The sequence below is a fragment of the Phacochoerus africanus genome, chromosome 3 (genome assembly GCF_016906955.1).
Source record: "Phacochoerus africanus isolate WHEZ1 chromosome 3, ROS_Pafr_v1, whole genome shotgun sequence".
NCBI classification, from domain to species: Eukaryota; Metazoa; Chordata; class Mammalia; order Artiodactyla; family Suidae; genus Phacochoerus; species Phacochoerus africanus.
Genome location: NC_062546.1, coordinates 122920889 through 122944938, shown reverse-complemented (window position 1 = coordinate 122944938; position 24050 = coordinate 122920889). Strand labels below are relative to the sequence as shown.

Here is a 24050-nt window from a genome sequence, read left to right as displayed (position 1 = left end):
CCCTGAGTGGGAGGAGCCATGTAGGGGGCATGGAGCGAACTCAGACCATACACAAGCCTGACATTGTGAGGACTAAGCTCCCCATGTGGACAGTTCTCATGAAGGGGGTTCCCAAAGAGATCTTATCAAGCAGGCTTTTAATTTCTTCAGAGTGCCTCAATGTCCCATTGGGCTCTTGTCTCTGGCAGTGTCCCCTTGCAAGTGACAGGGAGAACATTGAGACATAAGCAACAGAAGTTCATTCATTCAACAACTCCTGTCCCCCAGGTGCTACATGAGGCCCAGAGGTAGCAATAAGAACAGAGGTACATGCCACTCACTGACTGGCAGCCTTGATTGGATAATTATACAAACATGCACATACAGGAGGAGCCTCAGAGGAGGGGTGAGACAAAAGAAGGCACCATCAAAGAAATGAGAGCCTGTCTCCAAGGCTGGAGGAGGCTTCCCTGAGGAAGTGCTGCTTTGGCTGAGTTGAAGGATGAGCTAGAACCAACTGGGCAGCAGATGCATGCTGTGAGCGATGCAGAATGGGTAGGGAGTGGAAGCACATTGGGCAGTGAGCCATGTCCATGCTGGGAACGTGCAAAGAGTGAAGTAGGGTGGGGGTCGGGGGGTCTTTGGGGTAGGGAACAGTGTCCATGGGAGAGGAACAGCATGTGCAAAGAGTGAAGTGCAGTGGGGGAGGGGCCATTGGGACAAGGAACAGGGTCCATGGGGTAGGAGGGGAATAGCATGAGCAAAGAGTGAAGTGGATGGGATGACTCTGGAGCATAGAAGAGTGTCCATGCAGGGGGAACAATGAGTGCAGAGGCCCTGAGGCCAGAAGCCTCTGGCAGGTGAAGAGAAGGGAGGTTTGGGACAGTCCAGTGCTGGGAAGGCGTTCACCTTGAATCCTGTGAGGAATGGGAAGACTGCTGCACCTGAGGATCCTGCACCTGAGCACCACTTCTTGACCAAAGGCCTTTCCCATTACTCAGCACCAGGTTCCTGTGGCTTCATGGTGTGGTCTGGAAAAACTGGCCAGTCTGTACCAGCCAAGGCTTCATCCTAGGGCAAGCAGATGCCACTCCCTCACAGATGGCCCAAAGACTGGCTACAAGTGTTTTTTGTTTTGTTTTGTTTTGCTTTTTAGGGCCACACCCATGGCATATGGAAGTTCCCAGGCTAGGGGCTGAATCTACAGCTGCCGGCCTATGCCACAGCCGCAGCAACACAGGATCCGAGCTGTCTGCGACCTACACCATAGCTCATGGCAATGCTGAATATGCTACCCACTAAGTGGGGCCAGGTATCAAACCCACGTCCTCATGGACGCTGGTCAGTTTCTGTTTCCACTGCACCCCAGTGGGAACTCCCCTGACACACTTTTGATGTTACTTTCCAACCCTGAGTATTTACCAGAACATTATTGGTGAATTCCACCATTGCTGGGCTCCTAGCCTCAAGCCACTAGTGCACGCTGGAGCCAGCCTGGGAGTGGGAGAGTCGCAGGAGTCCCTACTGGGTTACCCTCCTGGGCTGGTGTCCTCATCTTTGGAAACAGTCCTAGGAGCTGCACACAGAGCACTCAGCTCTTTAAGTGTGTCTCCTGTGAGTGAGCACCACAGGCTGAGCACCCCTCTGAGGCAGCTCCTGCCATGTCCCCACTTTACAAACAAGGTCGTTGAGGCTCAGGGACAGGGGAGGAGAAGAAGGGAGACAGCTGGGCCCTTCTCTCTCCAGGTCTCTCTTTCCTGGTCCCCACCAAGCACGCACTTGCCTACCTGCACTGGTAATCAGGATTCTCTTACAGACCCTGTGGCATGTGGCACACAGGTACCAGTGACAGTTCAGGCTCAGGCATTCACAGAGTGGGTTCAACTCAGGGCCATACTTGAACCTGGCAAGTGGGCTGCAATAACAGCGATAACCACCTCAAGTTTTAGATGAGGAGCACGCCCAGTAGGTGCTGTCTGGAGAACACACGCCCCTTCTGTGTGTGCGCAACTGAGCATGTCCACACGCAGCTCCTGGAGGCGAAGGTGTGCCTATCTGGCCCCTAGTCCCCTCCTTGTGCCACAGGCCCCTCAGCAAGGGACTCAAAGTGGACGGAACCCACAGGCCACGCACTGCCAAAGGTGCTCAGCCTGCACCACCTGGCGCTTAATCCCTGGGAAGAGGAGCTTCAGAGCCAGCTGGTAGCCCTGATGCCCAAGGCCAGGCCCCTGCCATAAAGGACTTGGGGATGGAAAGCTCAAGAGGGTGTGGGGGTCTGTGTGCAGGCACTGCCCCAAATCCATTCCTGTCCTCTCCATTTTCCACTGAAGCGTGTCAAGGTCCTAACGACCTCCACTTGCCAAACCCAGTGGCCACCCCCCATTGCCACCTCCCCTGATGGCACCACTGACCGCACCCTCCACAGCGTAGCCACTCTGCTCTCCCCACCCTCGGCCCTCCTCCTCCCCCACCTTGGCCAGTCAATCTTGAGACCACCTCTGCTCCCTGCTCCCCAGCTCCAGGCCTTACCATCCCTGTTCCCAGACCTCTGTCCTCACCTCAAGACATGACCACCAGGATGTTGGGGAGAAATCTCCTTTCACGTGCCCCAGCATCACTGAGTTCCCAGGGACAGGGGCCAGGATCTTGGCCACCATGGCTCCACCCTAGTCTTCATTCCCTTTTCCACCCTCTCCCAGACAGTCCTGCGTGCGGGACTTGAGACCACTGTTCCTGGTCTGGAAAGCCAGCATAACCGTACTGTCCCCTGCAGCCCCTCCCAGTGCGCAGCTGAGCACCCACAGTGACAGGGTGGTTGCTGAGACCTTGCTGACTCCACAAAGCAGAGTGACCTTTTCTGTCCAGCCTCATGCCTGCACCTGGCATTGAGCTGGGCCCAGATGTGTTAGGTACATGGGTGGGAGACTCAGAGCCAGTCAAGCCCAGCAGGGACTGTGGGCAAAGCCTGGAGATGGGTGTTCAGGAGCAGGCTGGCCCCCTGCCAAGCAGGCCATGTGGAGGAAGGAGTCCTGACGGGGCCTGAGACAGGCAGCCCAGGGTCCCTCACCAGCACTGCAGGAGGACAGGGAAGGGAGAAAACTGCACAGATGGGATGTTTGGGGAAGGTCCCAGAGCAGGGAGGCCAGAGAAGCCTTGTGGAGGGCAAGGCAGAATGAGCAAGATGCAATGTGTCAGGAGTAGGGGCTGGTACCCACCCCCTATCATGGAAGCCTGCAAGGAGGGGAGAGGGCTACCTGGCCCCCACCACGTGGGTGCTAATAGAAAAAGGACCTTGGCGTCGTGCTCATCCTAGGCAGTGAGGAAAGGACAGGGAAAAGCCCTCACCCTGACAGGCTCAGGGGTGATCTCAGGCAGACCCTTTATCCACTTAGGACCTTGTCTGAGGCCCCTCCTCAGAGCCCTGGGGCTGGTGCCTCAGGCCAGGAAAGTAACAGGAAGCAGCACAGGGACAGGGACTCTGCAGTCAGACCCAAGCCCTGACCCAAGCACTTCCTCTGTTCCTGGGCTATGTCTGGGTAACCCTGGTTGACAGCAGGGACTGGGGGGGAGGGGGAAGGGGCTGGGAGCCAGTGTGACAAGGTAACATTCCTGGGGCTGCTCTGACACCCAGTGGTGACTCTCAGAACCAGCTGCAGCAACGATGAAGTGCGGCTGCTCCCAAAGTAGGATGGGGGAGGGGACACAGAGGTGAGGCTGGAGGGACAGAGGGGGAGGAGGAGAGGATGAGAGAAGGTGGGAGGGAAGGAGTCTATTCTAGACCAGTGGTTCTCAGGACCTGAACTCGAGTGGAAGCTGAGCCAGAGACTCTGCATTTCTAATAGGTTCCTAGAGGCTGCTGGTGGTCTGGGAAGGGAGTGGAGTGAAAGAGAAGCAATGGCCGTGCTCCCTATGTGTCCTCTGGGAAGGGACAGTCACCATGGCGCCGACTTTATAGAAGAGGCAGCTGAAACTTGGAGAGACCACACTGTCTGCGTTTCTGCAGTGCTGGTCCCAACTCTTCCCTGTGGTCCCTCCTGCATGTCTGCTGAGCAGCCAGAGCCTGCACTTGTACTGGCTATGTCCCCCTGGGCAGGGGAAGTTGCTCCTGAAAACTGAATGAACAGCCTCTGTGGGCACACTGGCCAGGACCCCTCCCTGCAGGGACCCCAGCCCTCAGCCTCCCACTGCACCCAGAATACACTCCTGTGCCCAGGAGGTCTCACCTGGCCTGACAGGTAACCAAAAGAACCAGGCAGGACCCTGCCTGAGTCTACTCAAGAGCACCCAGGCTTGGAGTTCCCGTCGTGGCTCAGTGGTTAACGAATCCGACTAGGAACCATTAGGTTGTGGGTTTGATTCCTGGCCTCACTCAGTGGGTTAACGATCTGTTGTTGCCGTGAGCTGTGGTTTAAGTCGCAGACGCGGCTCGGATCCCGAGTGCTATGGCTCTGGCGTAGGCTGGTGGCTACAGCTCCAATTCAACCCCTAGCCTGGGAACTTCCATACGCCGTGGGAGCGGCCAAAGAAACTGCAAAAAGACAAAAAAAAAAAAAAAAGCACCAAGGCTCACTGCCCAGTGGGGGATGACAGAGTTGCCAGTACTCCTGGGGCCCAGAGTGAGGTGTCTGATCTGATTTCCCACCAGTCAGGTGAAGGCCAGAGACACATGCAAAGCCAGTGCAGTGTTGGCTCCTCTCCTCACAGTGCTGAGCCCAGAGCAGAAGACAGGCTTCCAGGCTGTCAGAAGGCACTGTGAGTGGGGAAAGAGATGCTTCTGGCAGAGGTGAGAGGAAGATAGAAGTGTTTGGGACAGGTAGGGGGAGCTGAGACCAGGGGAGGGTCGAGGGTGGAGAGAATCCCTGGGGGCTGGAGGAAGTACGATTCGGCCCACCCTGAACCCCTCAGGGCTTTCTGGGCATTCATTACTCATCAGCACTTGGGCACCAGTTTGGACCTCAATGTTCCTGAGCCAAAGAACACCACACCCTACATCCCAGGTGAAGTGATGAGATCTATTCTCCCAGCGAGTGAAGAGACCCTGGAAATTACCCAGCAATAGGCGAGAATGGGGGAAGGAGGGAGAGGGAATAATCAGGAGCCATGATGCAATCTGCCATGATGCTCAGGAAATAATTGATGGAATAATTTGAAAGAACAAATGGGTGGAAAGGGTGAATGTCCAAATGCAAACCTGCCCATAAGTTGGTAAGTAGGGAAAGAAATAATTGAGCAACCAAAAAACCTTATGACCAAAGGACATTTGTGTTGTGTGAACCAACAATTTATATGTAATCTGCCACCACCCACTTTACTAATCAGTAAATACTATGCAAATGAGGGTTAACAGAAATCTGACTTCCGTGACCAGGACAGTATTTACCATTTATCTACAACAGCAGCTGTGGCCAGGATGGCTTCTTCCTGAGCTCAGACTACACCTCCTAGACCACCTGTGTGACATTAGGGCCACGTGACACTCTCACAATTGGAATGAGAGAAGCTTGAGCAGTGCTGCCAATCTGTGGAGGGGGAGTGTGCCTTCACCATCTTTCTCTTCCAGCAGGACACAGAAGCTCCGAGGACTCTGAGGGACCACAGAGAAGCAGCTTCAGGTCCCAAATGACTGCCTGGAACTGAAATTTCCCTCCATGCAAACCCCAATGGACAGGGACTAGAGCAGCAGACTTTCAGCCTCCAGCTACTAAGGCTGAGGGTGCTTGTCACAGCGGTCAGTCTCTGTGCAGACAGTTATCCAAGTCCCTCTCCCAGTTGTCAGGGTGATTGTGGAGGTGCAGACTAATGGGGGGACTGTAAGACAGTTATACCCCAGGGAATTCTGTCATCCACTGCTTGCACTCTGTCAAAGAGACCACAGCTCCAAGAGCCCCACCCTGGGATGAATCACTTCTGTACAGTAGCCTTCACGGCAGTGTTGTTAGCAACAAAAGTAAAAGGGTGCTGGGAAAATTAAAGGACAAATAAAATGAATGGGTGTTTCTTATGTGATGATATTGAAACACCTCAAAAAAAAAAAAAGATATAACAACATACAATTCAGTAGTTTTCAAATATGATCCAAGGACCTCTGAGGGTGCCCAAAGCCCTTTCAGAGGGTCTGCAAGTTCCTCCCTTTCCAACTATGTATCTATGTGAAGCCGTATTTCCTTCAATACCTCAAGCCCCCCAAAAGTCACAACAGACTGAATGCATAAGTGGATAGGCAAATCTATTAAGCCAGGTGTTAAATTTTTTCAAATGTGAAAACACTTTGCCTCACTTTGTATTGGAAAATTTTTTTATAAACTCTATTTTTAAAACATTACTCCTGGGAGTTCCTGTTGTGGCTCAGCTGTAACATACCCAACTAGTATCCATGAGAACACAGGTTTAATCCCTGGCCTTGCTCAGTGGGTTAAGGATCCGGTATTGCTGTGAGCTATGGTGTTGGCTGCAGATGTGACTCAGATCCCAAGTTGCTGTGGCTGTGGTACAGTCCAGCAGTTGCAGCTCTGATTCAACCCCAACCCTGGAAACTTCCATTGCCACAGGTGTGACCCTAAAAAGAAAAGAAAAAAAAAAAGTCACTATAAAATGGGTTTACAATCTAAAAAAATTTTAAACTTTCTCAATTTTATTTTCCAACATGGTAAATAATGATAGATGTAACTTACCTTAAAAAGCTCTTTGGGAGTTCCCGTAATGGCTCAGTGGTTAACGAATCCCACTATGAAGCATGAGGTTGCGGGTTCGATCCCTGGCCTCGCTCAGTGGGTTAAGAATCCGGTGTTGGAGTTCCCGTCGTGGTGCAGTGGTTAACGAATCCGACTAGGAACCATGAGGTTGCGGGTTCGGTCCCTGCCCTTGCTCAATGGGTTAACGATCCGGCGTTGCCGTGAGCTGTGGTGTAGGTTGCAGACGCGGCTCGGATCCCACGTTGCTGTGGCTCTGGCGTAGGCCAGGTGGCTACAGCTCCGATTCGACCCCTAGCCTGGGAACCTCCATATGCCGCAGGAGCGGCCAAAGAAATAGCAAAAAAAAAAAAAAAGAATCCGGTGTTGCTGTAAGCTGTGGTGTAGTTCACAGATGTGGCTTGGATCTGGCACTGCTGTGGCTGCTGTGCCTGTGGCGTAGGCCAGCAGCTATAGGCTCCAATTGGACTCCTAACCTGGGAATCTCCATATACCTCAGGTGCAACTCTAAAATGACCAAAAAAAAAGGAGCTTATCTTTGTACTAGCTTATAATGCATGAAAAAACACATGAAAGATAAAATAAAAAAATATGAGTGGTTAAATGGAAGATCCTTTATTTTTTTTTTAATTTTCAAGTTATGTATAGCATATTCAAAAACTAAAAAAAAAAAAAAAAAAAAGTGCCAAAAGGCAGCAAGCCAGCTTGACCAAAGATGAGCATAAAGTCCAGCTGATAAGTGGGAGGTCTACAAAGTCTGTGTGGAGTGTCTGCCCTCCCCTCACACAGAAATAACTTCCCCAGGCAAAATACTAGAGAATTCTTCTCTAAAGAAATGAAAACAAGAGACCTAGAGCTTCCAGTATGAGATTCCTCATATTAAACTATAGAAGGCAAGCACATAACACAATTTAATCAAAGTCTGCAACAGGTGAGATAAACAGAAAATCTAGCCAGAGCAAAGTGAAGTAATTCAGAAACAAAAGGAAATTTTACTTTTTTTTTTTTTTTTTTTACGTGTGCAAGTCACATACACAATCATATTGGATAAGTTGCTGAACCCACGCTGCAGATCTGGTCGCAGAAGATAACAGCCCTAGAAGTACTGACCCTACAATGTTCTTGTGGAAATTATACTCACATGCAAACGGCACAAGGAAGAAAAATGTTTTAACATGAGATATAAATCTATTTCATCTACCACCGGTGTGCTCCCAAGACAAGAATTTAACTCTTGAGCCTGTTTCATCCAGTGTAACTTGGATGATACCTCCCTTATGGGGTTACTATAGGAATTTAATAAGTTGTTTTCTGATGTGATAAGTGGGAGGTCAAATGTGCATGCCCTAGCACTGAGGGAATGTTCAAAATGGCATTCTTATCCCCTGTGATGCAGGAGAAAAAGCCAACACTGTGTTACTACAAAATTTTTAAAAAACAGATTAGTGATTGCCAGAGGTAGGGGGTGAGGGATGGGAGAAATGCATGAAATGCTTTTATCTTCTTAAATAAATTGAATTAAAAGAAAACAATACAGGGAGTTCCTGTCATGGCTCAGTGGTTAACGAATCCAACTAGGAACCATGAGGTTGCAGGTTCGATCCCTGGCCTTGCTCAGTGGGTTAAGGATCCAGCATTGCCATGAGCTGTGGTGTAGGTCGCAGATGCAGCTTGGATCCCGAGTTGCTGTGGCTGTGGTGTAGGCCAGCAGCTACAGCTCCGATTAGACCCCTAGCCTGGGAACTTCCATATGCCATGGGAGCAAGCCCAAGAAATGGCAAAAAGACAAAAAAAAAAAAAAAGAAAGAAAGAAAGAAAAAGAAAAAGAAAAAAGAAAACAATACAGGTCAGTGAAATATGCTTTAAGGTTAATGATCATTTAATGTATTAACATTTTCACTTATAAACATACAGTTTGCATACATAGGGAAAAACAGGTTCTGAGGACACAATAGAATACCAGAGACAGGCAAGCAATCAGAAAAAAGATCACCTCTAGGGGAAAACAACGGAATTGTGTTCCATGCTAGTGTGTACATAAACTCGCATAGGAGAAAGAAAGATCATACAGGATCACAATTAATGTAGATAATAAAACGTGGGTCATTCTGTCTCAACAGCAGGTCTTTCTTCCATGATCCAGATCTCACGTCCTGGTCTGGCTCACTTCTTGATGATCTGAAACATACTGGTCTCTCCTTTCTCTTCACCTCTAAGACCCAGAAGTTAACTCAAGGAATTAAAGAACAGAGCTAAACACAAGCAGACTGGCATGTGTGCAATGTCAACTGCCAACTTCTTTCAGGTACACTCTTAAAAAGTACACACAGAAGTAAAATGCTGACTCAAACCTGAACAAGTTCCTTCTTGATTTAGGGTTACCTAAACAAGGCGACCAAAAGATTGGCATCTACGGTAGTTGGGGCCAGGGAAATGAGGTATCTCAGCCCATCTACACCAAGTGTGCATTTCCTCGCAGGATCAAATCACTAGTGACAGTGAATTTCCAGATTCAACTCTAGATACCCAACAAGGCTGGCCCCTCTGGGGACAGGGACTGGAGATGCGGGCACACACGTGTGCCCAAGTTTCAGGCCACAGCTTACTCCTTTTTGTCAGAGGGCGGCCAGGAGACACAGGGGAGACACATTTGCTTCAAGGGTGTTTCAGTGACATAACTCAGTACTCTGTGGTTCCAATAACTCGAAGTTCAAAATTAATACCCAATGCAACATTAAAAATTGAGTTTAGTGTTTTGTAAGTAAAGCATAGAGCTTTAATGATTAACATCTTAACAAAACCACTCTTATTATATAAAATGTAAAATCACAAACGCAACAGCTTTAATCAACAAAACCAATGGTGTCACACATCACATCTGGCAATTTTCCACTATGTCAAACATCCAAAGAGATGACAGCTAAATACACTTCCTTTCAGCTGGAAACGGATGCTCTGGTGTCAGCAAGTGCAGTAGAATTGGTTGGGAAAACAGACCTGTGATCACCGCAAAGTGCATTTGGCACATGGGCTCATTCGGAGCTAGACCTCGTCACATATGACTTTGAGATGGAGTCAGTTGACCAGTCTTTCCACAAAAAGACTATGTATGGAACTGGCTACACAGAATAAAAATAGAATTTGTGCTACTAGGAGTGTATTTTACGGAAAATGGGGCCACATGGAGTGTGGGGGCAAAGATTTTCAAGGTGCTCAACTGCTTTTGTAAAAGCACATTTTTTAAAGCATGCAGAACAGAAAACTGGAATAACTGAAGTTTTTAAATTGACATAGATAAAGAAGAAATAACAGAAACACAGGACTCTGGGTTCTCCAGAGCTCCATACACACTTGGGGCTCAAAATTAAATGGTTTAAGCTTCTCTAAGACACTTGAGTCAGGAATAAAAACAAGGGTGGTGTCCTGGTCAGGAGGAGTGATGTTTTAAGCAGGTCATTCATGTGCGTGGCCACAATTCCCATCTCTAACCTATACCACCACCGGGGCTCCGAGGTCCTGCACGGGACAGCCAAAGGCTCTGCAACAGCCTCAGGACGGGAAGGGCATCCTCAGTGCAGCGAAATCTCCTGAAATAGTAACACCAACTATGGCTCTCATTCCACTTTCCTCATCATTCTCTTAATATTACTTTCTCAACAAGTAGAAAAATAAGCTATTAAGTAGGCCAAGGTGGCAATTAAAATACTCAAAGCAAACAATGAATAAAGCAAATCTATCTCCACATATTTGTTGTATTTTGTTTTCTTCTAGTTTTAAATGACAGACCTATTCATAATTTGGGATGTCTTCCAAGGATCACTACCAAAAACAAACAAGAATAAAATGAAGAAGCATCATTTAAAAGGGGGAACTGCCATCCCCCCATCATCCTGAGCAGTCGGCTTTGCTGGGAGCCTTGGAGCCCCAAAGGCTATGGGATGTCACACCACTGCCTCAGGGACAGTCCAGCCTATAGCTTCTGAAGTAACATGCAGCCAGTTCTGGTCTGAGGTTTCAAAGTCTGGCATTACACCAAAAAAGCTGCAGTTTTTCTTGCCACAATCACTCAACACTCATACATCACCATGTCACTAGCATAACACTACAATAAATTATCCCTTAAGCACTACACCAAATTCTAAAAAGAAAATGGCCTTTCAAAATAGGTGTGTTCAAACAAGGTATTCTGAGGGTTCTATGAGGAAACTTCTAGAATGAGCCAGTGCCCCCAAATAGTCCATGTTTTCACTAACAGCAGTCCAAAGCCTTCTCCATGGTACTTACATAGATTAGTTATAAGTATGATGTCACTACTTTCAAAAGACCTATTAAAACTATTATTAAAAACATTTATCACAAACAGAAATGCCCTGCAAATTATATTATTGCACACAGGGTATCAGAAGCTATGCACATCCAGGTTCCAAGGGCCCTAGAAGACCCAAAACAGAGACCCCAAGGCCATGCCTGTGGCTGCTCCAGCCAGCATGCCTAGCGCCAGATCACTGTCATTGTCTCGATACCGCTCACGAATGATGACTTGGTTGGCAGGCTGCTGTCCATAAAGTCCTAGAAAAGAAGGAAAAGTACAGTCCTGAGGAGCAGTTTGTGAAGTCCAGCATTCAGTCAAAAAGGTGGCTCCCTTGACGGGACTCTCCCTCTGCAGAGGCGGTGGGGTGGCTGCAGTGAGCACTCCCCAGTTCTCCTCCACAGGCAAAGGCAACTGGACCTGGCTAAGTGAGGCGGACATCTCCACTTCTAAGATCTCATTAAGAACATCAAGACACTTAGCTTCCCAAGGTCCAAAGTCCCAGACACTAAAGACAGGAGAATCTTAATGAAGCTGCAAAACCCAACCCCAATGTCCATTCCAGCCACCCACACTGTGCTCATGAGGCTGGCAAGCAGAAGGGGAGTGTGGGGGGCACAGAGCCCAGACAATGGGAGAGTCAAGAATCCCCAATGGGAGTTCCCTGGTGGCCTAATGGTTAGGACTCAGTGGTTTTACCGCTGCAGCCCAGGTTCAATCCCTGGTGTGGGAACAAAGACCCCACATCGAAAAAAAAAGGGAGTTCCCTTTGTGGTGCAGCAGAACCAAATCTGACTAGTATCCATGAGGATATAGGTTCAATCCCTGGCCTCACTCAGTGAGTTAAGGATCCAGCATTGCCAGGAGCTATGGTGTAGGTTGCAGACACGCCTTGGATCCCACGTTGCTGTGGCTGTGGTGTAGGCCGGAAGCTGCAGCTCCGATTTGACCCCTAGCCTGGGATCCTCCATATGCCACATGTGCAGCCCTAAAAATGTAAAAACAAAACAAAAAAAGACTCCCCTTTGAAAGTCAGAAAGGAAAAAAACCCCATCTAGAAGTTAATTAGCTTCTTAGTACTCATGCAAACCATTTTAAAATTAAAAATTAAACCTTAAATCTATTAATATAACTGGCTCTTCATTTTTAACCCTGTCTTTAAGGAGGAAATATTTATGTTAGAGGGAAAACTTCTAAAAAGAAAACTTTAAACAAATTTAAAATTTATCTGCACAATTAAAATGTGTAACTTGAAATGCATTGTTTGTTCTCTTCTATACTTGATGGCTATATTGTATAATAATTAGCTTTAAAATTGCACATATTTAGCATTAAATTTCCTCCTTGACCCATTATTCCCTTAACAGTTCAACCCAAGAAATTAATTCAGTAGTGATATGTACATGGAGATGAAACCAGCAGTGAGACTAAAGTCTAACATCTGTTAAGTGCTTACCAGTTTAAGCATTTCTAGTATTACAAGCATTCACATGTACTGACTCACTTAATTCTCACAGCAACCCTATCTTATAGACAGACAAAAAGTGAGGCACACAGGGCCGACCCAGGCACTCACTGTGTGCTCATAAACACCAATGCCTCAAATACTAAGGAGGGTGACTGGTAGGAAAAACAAAAATCAAAATCACAGAGAAGGAGACCACTATAAATCTAAAGGTTGATAAAGTACAGGTAACAGCATTAGAAGCAAACAATTTTTTATGTCATGTTTAAACTTTGAAACTGGTGAAATTTAACATTGACTATCACAGCCTTGAAATTTTAAGTTTCAATTAGCCAACTCTAACTAAAGAAACGTATCATGGTAGGAAGGGGTAAGCTGACCTAACTGAAAGATGGCCCAGAAAATCTAAACCTGAATTCCCTCTGTTAGCCCCACAGAAGGACACTCGCACTGCATGCCCTGGAGCTGACTTGCGCCAGCTCCTGTTCAACTCTGTTTCTACCAGCAAGCTAATTTTCAGTATTACCAAAGTCAGCTGGGGATGTTCCAAGTTGTACTTACTTTCAATACCTAATTTAATTTTTATACAAATGATCATAACATGAATATGAAAAAGGCAGATATTTTTTCTATGACAACTAAGTGAGATACCTTAGGAAAAGACTAAAGAAAGGCAGGTAACTTTTACAAATTACCATCAAACCAAGGAACTGAGTAATTATCAAAGATGGGAAAACACCTAGAATCACAAAATCTAGAGGTCTGCTCTCAGACCTGGCCCTGCCAACTGCAGTGCAATTATGTTTCATGAGTACCATTCTCTACATGACAGAAACAGGACTCCAACCAAAGGAGTCAACTTAAGCCAAAGATCACAAGCCCACAGCAAAGGATAGCTGAGCTAGTATCCACTAATGTGGGTAAATCAAACACAATAGAGTGTGCACAAAGCACTCTTTGCACTTTTTAAACTGGCTGACTGGCAACTGGTCCCCATCATATTAAAGAGAAGGCCCATAACCAGCTCTACCCACGACAGGGGTCTCTATGGACACTGCAGGGCAGTGTGTCATGAAGCGGGTGACGCCAGTCTCAAAATGGCTGCGTGGAGAGCTCCTGTCTGGTGACCAGCACAACATAGCTGCAGGATGACCACCCCAATACAGCCTGCCCACTGGCTGGTCACATACAAATGCGGAATGCCACCCAAGGTGCGTGGAGGCTGCCCCAAGAGTGCTACCTCTTCTCTGAGGATAACAGCCAAAGTCAGGATGCAGTTCAACACAAAGAAATTCCTTTCACAAACACTCCTACAAAACTGCCTTTCTACAGAGTAAAAAACAGCTGAGATTATTCCCATCTGTGGTCTAGGGGCTGAATATAAGGCTGGCTCTTATCAGATGATTAGCCTAGGCTTAAAAACCTCAAAATAAATGGAGGGAAAATTCTTACAAAGGAAAACCTAATTTTTAAACAATTATACAGTGTTTAACTTCACCAGTTATCATAGATATACAAACTAAAGCAACCTGATTCCAGGTTAAGACCTAATGGGGTTATCAAAACTTGAGAGGATAACAAAAATATACAATCTTTATAGGACTATAGAGAAACCAATACATCATTAACTCCCAGTGGCATATAAACTGGTGAACTATTCTGGGAATTAACTTGGAAAATGGTAACAAGACTTAATGTAATAGGATCAGGTGAAATGATATAAAGTCTGAATTTCCCTCAAAATAATCCAGCGGTGGGAAGAGAAGGTACATGTGAAACAAGATATGGTAATTGTTGAAGCTGGTAACAGGCAATTTTTTTTTTTTTCAGTCTTTTTAGGGCCGCACCCGTGGCTTATAGAGGCTCCCAGGCTAAGGGTCAAATTGGAGCTACAGCTGCCAGCCTCCGCCACAGCAACATCAAATCCGAGCCGCATCTTCAACTTACACCACAGCTCATGGCAATGCCGGATCCTTAACCCACTGAACAAGGCCAGGGATCAAACCCTCAACCTCACGGTTCCTAGCGGGATTTGTTTCTGCTGCACCACAATGGGAACTCTGGTAACAGGCAAATTTGACTGTTCATTTACTGGCCCTACTTTTATACGTTTGAAAACTTTCATAATTTCTAATGATAAAAGAAGAAAAAAATGTTATGCCTTTTGGAATATTAATTTAATATGCAGAAAGTAGAAATACATTCTAAGACATTTAACAGGAATAAAAACAATTAGAAATATTCAAAGTAATTTCTACAATAACAAAAATGAAAAGAGTAAACAGTCAATAAATACTAATAGACTTAACTAATATAATACATCGCCCCATATAATAGTATCCAATCATTAAAAATACTTAAAGGAGTTCCCATTGTGGTACATTGGGTTATGGATCTGGCATTGCCACAGCTACAACATAGGTCACAGCTGGGGCATGGATTCAGTCCCTGGCCCAGGAACTTCTATATGCTGTGGATGCGGCCATAAGGAAAAGAAAAACAAAAAACAAAAAACCTTAAGATTATTATAGCACTCCAGACTAAACATATAACATTTTTAAATGAGAACAGAATGCAAAAAGTAATGTAAGATAACAAAGATAAAACAATTATTTTATATGGGGAAAGTAATTCAAACAAAAAGAGTTATGCTAGGATCAGAGGACAAATAGTTCATTTTTAGCATCATTATTCAACCTGACATGCAAATGTCAAGCAAGGCAGAATCCTTCAGAGTCTATGCTAGTTGAGTGAACTGCATCAGATTCCAGAAACAGATGACTGAAGAAACTCTCTTGAATTAGGTATTAATATATAAGAAACCAAAGTAACCACCACTAACCAAAAGGACATTTGGAGTCTTGTGCTGGCCAAATGCAGAGACCCTGTGGCAGGCTTCTCTGTGGCATTATCGTCAGTGACCACTCTCCCTTCTGGTAACAGACTCTCCTTCCACTGCTTCTGTGTTCAGGCACTATGCTAGGTTTGCTCACAGCCCCTCGGATTCCTCATCTCCTGACAAACCCTGGGCTCTCGTTCCAGTCCATTCACCAGCTTACCCTCCTATGTACTGCTCTGACATGCTATGCTATACCTACTATGACCTGGGTATGGTCTTCAGGGCATCAGCCACATGGCTCTGGCCCCCCTTGCCCTAGCTGTAGGCACCAGTACCACGGACAGCATTACCCTACACCTGTACTCTGCAGACCTCCCCCTGCCCAGGTTGCACCCAGGACTTGATGCTACGTACTGAACCAGTCACTCACACCTACAATTTGTTTCAGGTGAGGTGAAAAATGGAGCGAGCCCATTAAAAGCTCAGAGTAAATATAAGCCCTTCCAGGCCTCTACTTCACCTGCAAAATGGAACATCACCTTAGTAATGATAGTTTTTGAAGGGTATTACCAGAAGGAAAAAAGCAGGAGAAAGACTGCCTCTTGTCCTTTAAAATGGGCCTCTTAGTTTGGTTGCTTCTTAATATAAGTGAATCTCAGTAAGTACAAATTCTCCTTTGTGGAATGAAATCTGAATACAATAGTAAAGCTTAAAAAAAAAAAAAATCAAGCCTGCTGCTGCTATGGCCCAGGTTGCAACTGCAGCACAGGTTCAATTCCTGGCCTGGGAACTTCCATATACCATAGGTGGAGAAAACAAAACAAAACAAAAAAATTAAGCCTACTCTAACTACTCTAAAAGCAGTATGAAAATATATGCTTTATTTTTTAAAAGCATAACAGAAATCTTTGCAAGTGATGCAACAAACAAGGGCCTAATCTCCAAAATATACAAACAACTTATACAACTCAACAGCAAAAAAAACAAACAACCCAACTGAAAAACAGGCAGAAGACCTAAACAGACATTTCTCCAAAGAAGACATATGGATGGCCAAGGGGCACATGAAAAAATGCTCTACATCACTAATTATTAGAGAAATGCAAGTCAAAAACACAATAAGGTATCACCCCATGCCAGTCAGAATAGCCATCATTAACAAGTCAACAAAGAGCAAATGCTAGAAAGGGTTTTGTTAGTGGGAATGCAAATTGGTACAACCACTATGGAAAACAGTATGGAAGTACCTCAGAAAACTAAATATAGAACTACCATATGATCCAGCAATCCCACTCTTGGGCATATATCCAGATGAAACTTTCATTCAAAAAGACACATGCACCCCTATGTTCATCCCAGCACTATTCACAATAGCCAAGACATGGAAATAACCTAAATCCCCATCAACAGATGAGTGGATTAAGAAGATGTGGTACATATATAAGATAGAATACTACTCGCCATAAAAAAGGACAAACTAATGCCATTTGCAGCAAAAAGGATGGAACTAGACATTCTCATACTAAGTGAAGTAAGCCAGAAAGAAAAAGACAAATACCATATGATTTCACTTATATGTGGAGCCTAAAATAACAGCACAGATGATCCTATCTATAAAACAGAAACAGATCACAGCCAGGGAGAGCAGACTTGTGGTTCCCAAGGGAGAGAGAGGAGGGAGTGGGACGGATGGCAGTTTGGGGTTTTAGGATGCAAACTGTTACATTTGGAATGGATGGGCATTGGGTTCATACTGTACAACACAGGTAACTATGTGTGACTGGGTGACTCTGCTATACAACAGAAATTGAAGAAACACTGTAAATTAACTATACGTTAATAAAGCATAGTAGCAGAACAATTTGTGCCTATAACCAAAAGAAACACAACTCACTTACCCTTAAACTGAGAAATAAAAATTCTTCAGGTTTCACTGATCTACTCACTAAATGAAAAGAAACAAAGAATGAAAGGCCAGCATGAATTACCTGCATATGGGTACTGATACGGTATAGCATAAGCCTGCCCATTTGCAGCATAGACGACTTGAGTTCCTGGTGGGTACGCACCACTGTATGGACCATAGCCATATGCCTGCTGAAAAGATAAAGGCCCATTAGAAATATAGTTTTGAAATTCAACATTCACTTATAATAAAAACTCTTAACAGGAGTTCCTGTCGTGGCACAGTGGTTAACGAATCCAACTAGGAACGATGAAGTTGCGGGTTTGACCCATGGCCTTGCTCAATGGGTTAAGGATCTGGCGTTGCCGTGAGGTGTGGTGTAGGTTGCAGACGTAGCTCAGATCCCACGTTGCTGTGGTTCTGGCATAGGCCAGAGGCTACAGCTCCGATTAGACCCCTAGCCTGGGAACCTCCATATGCCATGGGAAGTGGCCCTAGAAAAGGCAAAAAGACAAAAAAAAAAAAACAACTAAAAAAAAAACCTCTCAACAAAGTAAGTATGAAGAAAACATACCTAAACATAATACAGGCTATGTATGTATATGACAAGACTATAGCTACCAAGATATACAATGGTAAAAAGCTAAAAGGTTTTCCTCTAAGATCAGGAACAAGATAAGGATGCCCACTCTAGCCACATTTATTCAATATGCCACTGGAAGTCCTAGTTACAGCAATTAAACAAGAAAAGAAAAGTTCCCCAAACTGGAAAGGAAAAAGTAAAACTGTCACCATATGCATATGACAGATTATAATGAAAATCCTATAAGACTCCACCAAAAATTTATTAGAATAAATGAATTCAGTGAAGTTGCAGGATGCAAAAATCAATACACAGAAATCTGTTGCATTTCTATACACTAATAACAAACTATTAGAAAGAGAAATTAAGAAAACAATGCCATTGGAGTTTCCATTGTGGCTCAGTGACTAACGAATCCAACTAGAAACCATGAGGTTTGATCCCTGGCCTTGATCAGTAGGTTAAGGATCTGGCATTGCCGTGAGCTGTGGTATAGGTCACAGACGCAGCTCAGCTCCCACGTGGCGGTGGCTGTGGTGTAGGCCAGCGGCTACAGCTCCGATTGGACCCCAAGCCGGGGAACCTCCATGTTTCATGGGTGCGGCCCTAGAAAAGACAAAAAAAAAAAAATATATATATATATATATATAAATCAATTAAACAATGCCATTTACAATTACATCAAAAACAATAAAAATACCTAGGAAAAAATTTAACCAAGTGAAAGGTCTGCATACTCAAAACTATAAGATACTGATGAAATAAACTGAAAATTCAAATACATAGAAACATATTCCAAGATAATGGACTGGAAGAATTAGTAGCTAAAATGTCCATACTATCCAAAGTAATCTATGGATTCAATGCAATCCCTATCCAATTTACAGTGGCATTTTTTGCAAAAGTGAAACAATCCTAAAATTTGTAGGGAACCACAAAAAGACCCCAAATAGCCAAAGAAAGAAGAATAAAGCTGAAGCTCTCTGATTTCAAACTATACTACAAAGTAATCACAACAGTCTGGTACTGGCATAAACACAGACACATAGATTAATGGGACATAACAGAGAGCCCAGGAAAAAACCCACATGTATATGGTCAATTAACTGAGGACAAAGGAGCCAAGGGATACAATGGGGAAAGGACAGTCTCTTCAATAAAGGCTGGGAAAACTAAACAGCCAAGCGCAAAAGAATGAAGCTAGACCACTATCTTATACCATACATAAAAATTAACTCAAAATGAATTAAACCATAAAACTCCTAGATAAAAATAAAGGTGATAAGCTCCATGATACTGGTCTTGGCAATTTTTGGATCTGACTCCAAAAGTGAAGGCAATAAAAGAAAAAATAAACATGTGGGGAGTACATCAAACTAAAAAGCTTCTGTACAGCAAAGGAAACCATCAGCAAAATGAAAAGGCAACCTACTAAATGGGAGAAAATATCTGCAAATCATATATCTGAATAAGGGGTTACTACCCAGAATCTATAAGGAACTCATACAACTCAACAGCAAAAATACAATCTGATGAAAAAATGGCAGGGAGACTGACATTTTTCCAAAGAAGAAATGCAGATGGCCAACAGGCACATGAAATGATAACTCAACATCACTAATCACCAGGGAAACAGAAATCAAAACTACAATGAGATATTACCTCACACCTATTAGAATGGCTATTATTAAAAAGACAAGATATAAGTCCTGGCAAGGCTTTGGAGAAAAAGGAAGCCTCATACACAGCTAGTAGGAATATAAACTGGTGCCTTCACTATGGAAAATAGTAATGGAAGGAAGTTCCTCAAAAATTAAAAACAGAATGACCAGATTATCTAGCAATTCCACTTCTGTGTATTTATCCAAAGGGAACAAAAACAGTAACTTGAAAACATATCTGCATCCCCATGTTCACTAAAGCATTATTTTACAATAGCCAAGATATGGAAATAACTAAGAATCCATCAACAAATGAGCAGATTTAGAAAATGTGGTCCAAATATGCAACAGAATGTCAGCTGCCATAAAAAGGGGCATTCTGTCATTTTCAACATGGATAAACCTTGAGTGTTCAAAAGTCAGAGAGAAAAAGACAAATACCTCATGATCTCATTTATATGCAGAATCTGTATTTTAGAAAACAAACAAAAAACCAAGCACACAGATACAGAAAACAAACTTGTGGTTGCTAGAGGGGAAGGGGACATTGGAGGAGTAGATGAAGTGGTGACAGAATCAGAAGGCACAAACTTCCAGTTATAAAATAAACAAGTCCTGGGGATATAATGTACAGCATGGTGACTATAGTTAATAACAGTATACTGCATATTTGAAAGTTGCTAAAAGAACATTTAAGTTAACACACACAAAAAATTCTTTAACTATGTATAGTGATGTATGTTAACTAGTCCTCTGCAGTGATTATTTTGCAATATATACAAATACCAATCATTATGCTCTACACTTGAAACTAACAGGTTGCATGTCACTTATACTTCAATTTTTTAAAAAAATACAATTTTGAAACTACTGGGAATATATTAAAATTTGTTTTCCAAGTTGCAATCAATAAAGTTTGACAGTCAATTAGAAAAATAAAAACATAAGACAGTGTGCTTATGCCTTTTATTTTAAAATAAAAAAAAAAAAAAACACCAAAAAGAACACCAAAAAACCCACAACTGGAATCTCCTTAAAGGCTCTAAAATGAAGAAGGCACAAAAACAGAACAAAAAAAAAGAGAACTGGACTCACCAGAGTTTTGGATTTCAATACAGCTATATCATTAACTTGACCTTCAGTCATTCATTTAACAATAATAACGCCTTGTTTTTGTTCATCTCTAAAATGATCAGTTTGGATCAGATGATAAATGAGTTTCATGCAAAGCCAGTTTTCTCTTGGTGAAGTCAACTTAGCAGCACAATCCTCCCCAGCTCAATTTCCAGCAGTTCGTGGAAGGAGAATATAAGAGACTGAAGATACTGGATGGGTCTGGGTCTGAGACCTGGGCAGGTGACTAGCAGATTTCCAGCAGGACATGTTTATGAAAGGGCACTGCCAAAAATGGGCCCTGGACTGCCTTCCAGTGATCAACTGAAGGACTACTACATACTGTAAAATACGAAGATAAAAGGCCTGGCCTTCTTTGCAAGCTCAGAGGTAAGGCAGACATGTTTACAAACAATTACAATTATTGTCATTACATGACAAGGGCTATGGCAAAGAGGAGAACACGGAATTGTGGCCTGGCCAACACAAATGTAGGTCTCAGCCACGATTTTTGCTTTTAGAAGACATAATAGATGCAGTCGTTTTTCCCTATTCTTCCTGCTAAGTACAACTGAAAACTCTGGACATTATACTTACAGCAAACACAAGGAAATTCTGAAAATTGGGAGAAAAGGCAGGTGACCGTCTACGGACCTCATGACCCTAAGAAGAACAAACAGTGAGTTCCCTGGGTTTCCTTTCTACCTCCTACATCCTAGACTGGCAGAGTCTAGGAGAAGCCAGCAACCAAGAAATAACATTGAGCAAAAACAAAAAAGACCTCAAGAAAAGCCTGCTGTCTCTACCCAAAGAAACTAGGAAGGAAAAGGATGATCTTTTGACCATTTTTAAGCAATAACTACTCCATTCAAGCCAAACACAACAAAAATAGCTATGGCTATTACTCCCACCAGCCAAGGTTAAGTATGGAGAGTCTGAACTTGGCAGGCTGTAACAAGGTGCTCTTCCACCCCCATTCCAAGTGGTGTCAGAGAAGGCCAAGTGGGAAGCTGGAATTCCACCTGCCAAATGGAAACAAGCCAGACCCTAGTCCCATGCCACAGTGTCAGATGAGAACAGGCAGGGGGCCAGAACTCCCATCTCTGCCCAGCAGAAATAAGGTGCCCCTATCCTGTCCTGCTAGAGTAGAATCAACAAAGACCTGGTGGGGAGCAAGAACTCTCATAATCTCTTATCAGTAACCATAGTATTAGTGGAGGCTAGTGGGAAGCAGTAGGGAAGACCCCTCCAACTCCCAGACAGGATGGTGTCAGCAGATACCTAAAGAAGGGCCTGAATTCCTGGCCTTCCCAAAAGTGACAAAAAGCCCATGCCTCTGGGTCAACATGACCCAGTAGACAATCTGGACTTCCACCCCTACATGGAACCAATGAAGTGGACACTTCTTCACCCACCAAAGGGGCATTAGGAGGAAGTCTGCTAAAATGCAAGACTTAAGAGATTTAGTCTTATAATATTTTAAATGTACAGATTTTGATCAAAAGTAGTTTGTCATACCAAGAACCAAGAAGATCTCAAACTGAATGAGAAAAAACAATGAAAGAGACAAACACCAAGATAACAAAGATGATGAAACTATCTAGGAAGGATTTTAAAGCAACTATCACTAAAATATTTCAAAAAGCAATTATAAACATACTTGAAATACATTAAAAAAAAAAAAAAAAGGAGAGGGAGCTCCCACTGTGGCTCAGTAGAAATGAACCTGACTAGTGCCCATGAGGACAAGGGTTCAATCCCTGTCCTTGCTCAGTGGGTTAAAGATCTGGGGTTGCTGTGAAGTGTGGAGTAGGTCACAGATGCAGCTCAGATCTGGCGTTGCTGTGGTTGTGGTATAGGCCGGCAACAGCAGCTCCAATTTCACCCCTAGCCTGGGAACCTCCAGATGCCACACTTGTGACACTAAAGGAAAAAAAAAGGTCTCCACAAAACCAGAAAATCTTAGGAAAGACTACATAAAGATATATATTGGAGGGTATCCTTTCAGAGGATTGTGTTTAAAGCCATTTGAAATAAACTGAGTATTTAAGCCTCCAACTCCAAAGTCCAGCAGTCTCATTTTTCTTTTAATTTTTATGAATTGATTTTAATTCTACTCTTATTTTACAGTGATATAAAATATCCATATGATTTCCAAAATCAAATCTACAAGACAAAGTAGGGAAATCTAACTTCTTATTTTTTCTTTCACCATATTTCCTTCCTTCTTCAGGTAACTTTTTAAAAAAGATTATTCATCTTTTAACTATGATTTTTAATAAAATATATGCAGATGTGCTCAGATCCTCCCTTTCTCAGATAAATAATATCATACAACACATACTATGTTCTACCTTGGTTTTGGTCCTCTAGGTTTATAGCCTGGAGATTATGCCAGAGAAATTAAGTATCTATTCCTTTTATTCCTTGTAAAAGGTTTTTACACTGTTTAGAATTCTATGACATGGGATACCATAATTTATTCAATCTGTCTTCTACCACAAATAATGTCAACAAGTAGCTCTGCATACAGTAGGTCATATTTTTTCCAGTGTATACTTGGTATAAATATATAGAATTAGGATTTCCGGGTTAAATAATAAATTCATATATAGTTTGTTCAATTTAGGAAAAAAAAAAAGATATATATTGGAGTTGTCCTCTGGCACAGTTTGTTAAGGATCCAGCGTTGTCACTGCAGTGGCTTGGGTTGCTATGGCACGGGTTTGATCCACGGCCTGGGAACTTCCACATGCTGTAGTGCAACCAAAAAAAAGAAAAAGATATATATCTTGATTTATCTGCATACTTACACATGTGAATATATAAAAAATAACCAAAAGAAAAATTTAGAAATAAAAAAATCACTAATAAATTATTCAATGAACGGACTCAACAACAAAATAAAGACATAGAAAAGTAATCCCTGAACATGAGTATAAAGAACAGAAATTACCCAATTAGAACAAAAGACAAAAAAATAGACTGAAGGAAAAAAATGAATAAAATCTCTGAGACATGTGAGACATCTAACAGTGGTATCAATTTCAGAGGAGAAAGAGGGTGGGGCTAAACAACATTCCAGAAATAATAGTCTTAAAATTTCCCCAATTTAGCAAAAAACATAAACCCATGTATTCAAGAAACTGAATGAACACCAAAAAAAGATAAATTTCCAAATATCCACACCATTAACCATCAGTCAAACTTTTGAATACTAAAGACAAAGTAGCCAAAAACAAACATTGCATTACCTATATGGGGGAAAAAATTTCAAATGACAGCAGATTTCTCATCAGAAACCAGGAAGACCAAAGGAAATAGCACACATTTACCAAGTGCTGAAAGAAAAGTCAATTCATAATTCTATACTAGTGAAAATATTCTTCAGAAAGAGATGAAACTGAGACATTCTCAGATAAAGGAAACCTGAGAATCTGTTGCCAGTAGATCTATCCTAAGAGGATGACAAAATGACACTAAATAATAAAAGAAGAAATTCTGAA

General features: G+C 43.4%; 1 protein-coding gene across 2 annotated transcripts in view; it reads right to left on the bottom strand.

Annotated features, from left to right (window-relative positions):
- Nucleotides 1–8524: 8524 nt before the first annotated feature.
- The window catches only part of PLEKHB2 (pleckstrin homology domain containing B2), a 59802-nt gene continuing 44276 nt past the window's right edge, over nt 8525–24050 (bottom strand). Inside the window, exons 7-8 of one of the 2 annotated variants that reach the window (XM_047772588.1) lie at nt 17270–17378; nt 8525–11237 (exon numbers count right to left, since the gene is read on the bottom strand). In XM_047772588.1, coding sequence (XP_047628544.1) covers nt 11101–11237; nt 17270–17378 — 246 coding nt within the window. In that variant the 3' untranslated portion in view covers nt 8525–11100. The remainder of the gene's footprint in view (nt 11238–17269; nt 17379–24050) is intronic. The other variant, XM_047772589.1, reaches the window with a different exon arrangement.